The sequence below is a fragment of the Echinops telfairi genome, unplaced genomic scaffold, assembly GCF_000313985.2.
Source record: "Echinops telfairi isolate 266 unplaced genomic scaffold, ASM31398v2 ScPeMD7_2;HRSCAF=8, whole genome shotgun sequence".
Lineage (NCBI taxonomy): Eukaryota > Metazoa > Chordata > Mammalia > Afrosoricida > Tenrecidae > Echinops > Echinops telfairi.
The window spans coordinates 7405240-7406708 of record NW_022103898.1 but is presented as its reverse complement, the minus strand read 5'-3'; the positions used below and the strand labels follow the sequence as shown (position 1 = coordinate 7406708).

Here is a 1469-nt window from a genome sequence, read left to right as displayed (position 1 = left end):
AAGAAGTTCTAAAATTGATGGTGGTAATAATTGGACAACTCTTCTTGAAGTGATTAAACTAATGGATTGTATGATATATACATGAAGTACCAATAAAACTGTTTAAAAAAACAGCCATGCATTACTTTATTCACAGTAGTTTCTAAATGGCACAGACACTGCGAGACGCAGAGAGAGTTCCTTAGAAGTTACTGGGGGCCGAGGAATCCCAGGATGAGTGGACGAGCACGCCCCAGACCTCTGCCTGGAGTGGCAGCGGCCACCAGGGACAGTGCCACAGAGGCTCAGAGGACGGGCACCGAGACCATGGGGTGCCGTCAGAGTGACAGCAGGGTGGCTTCCTGGCACAAGCAGCGGCAAAAGCCAAGGGGCCATGCATTGAGAGGCGGAGGAGCAGAGAGGCTGCTGGCTGGGAGAGGGGTGCCGCGGACCAGACGGCCTCCTTTCTGCTGACTGACGCTGACGTGGGCTGAGCTAGTAACTTCCCCACTTGATCATGAAAAAAAATCAACGTGGAGTCCATTTGTACCACAGGCAACATATTCTAGTTCTAAAACTGTGTTTGTAAAACTTAGAAATAAAATCTTACTATTCACCTTTTTTTTTAAACAAAGAAAAGAACGTGTCTTGAGGGGAGAGCCAGCGTCATGCCACGTCCAGTAAGAACACCGGCTCTCGCCCCGAGGGAGGGAGGCGCAGAGCGAGATGGCCCCGCGCCTGTGTGTCCCTCCTTCACGCGGAGGCCGGCACCGCAACCCCCTGCCCTCCAGCTCGGACACACGATCCACGTGCTTGGTCATCTTCCACCCGCAGATGCTGCCCACTGCATGCAACCTATTCAGTGCCGGGTCAGCCGGTCACTCCGCTCACGTGAGACAGGAAAGATGGAGCTCGCTTCTGATAGGACCAGTCCCAAGTCGGTGGGAGTGGGGAGGAGGATCTGACCTGGGCTTTGATGCCGGGACCAGAGACCAGCCCTACAGACCGGCCCGGCCAGCACCGACCTTGACTGCGGTCTCAGCAAAGAACGCAGGCGGCTGCTGCCTTCTGCGCCTTTCATTACTGAAGTCCCCGTCTGTGAATAAGCAGCCCGGGCAGGATGCTCAGACTCGGCTCACGCGAGTCAGGGACCACGCCTTCCTTACCTAAAGCGGCCTTTGGCGGTGCGTTCAGGCCTTCCACGCTTGGTCCTTCAGGTCCACCTGCAAGAGAAGCACGCGGCGTCACTGCAGCCACGAGACGCGTGCCAGCCTGCCTCTGAAGATGGGAAATGCGGCGCAAATCTTGCGGCCGATCCTGACAAGGGTCAGTTTTCTGTGTAGCCCTTTGCTAGGAGAAGTCTGACTTGAGTCTGCTCAGCTCATTGACAATGGCACCCAGAGACCAGCTGGGCTCCTTAGGGGCAGTGGGCTTCTGTTCAGGGGGTGAGGGGCAACCCCGACAGGAGGGTGAGGGCAGTTGTGCTTCTC

At 55.9% G+C, this 1469-nt stretch overlaps 1 protein-coding gene across 3 annotated transcripts in view; it reads right to left on the bottom strand.

Moving 5' to 3' along the window:
- Positions 1–1469, bottom strand: part of ARFGAP3 (ADP ribosylation factor GTPase activating protein 3) — a 62049-nt gene that overhangs the window by 35650 nt on the left and 24930 nt on the right. For all 3 annotated transcript variants that reach the window (XM_045291495.1, XM_045291508.1, XM_045291500.1), the window contains exon 7: positions 1146–1202. In XM_045291495.1, the coding sequence (XP_045147430.1) occupies positions 1146–1202 (57 nt within the window). The remainder of the gene's footprint in view (positions 1–1145; positions 1203–1469) is intronic.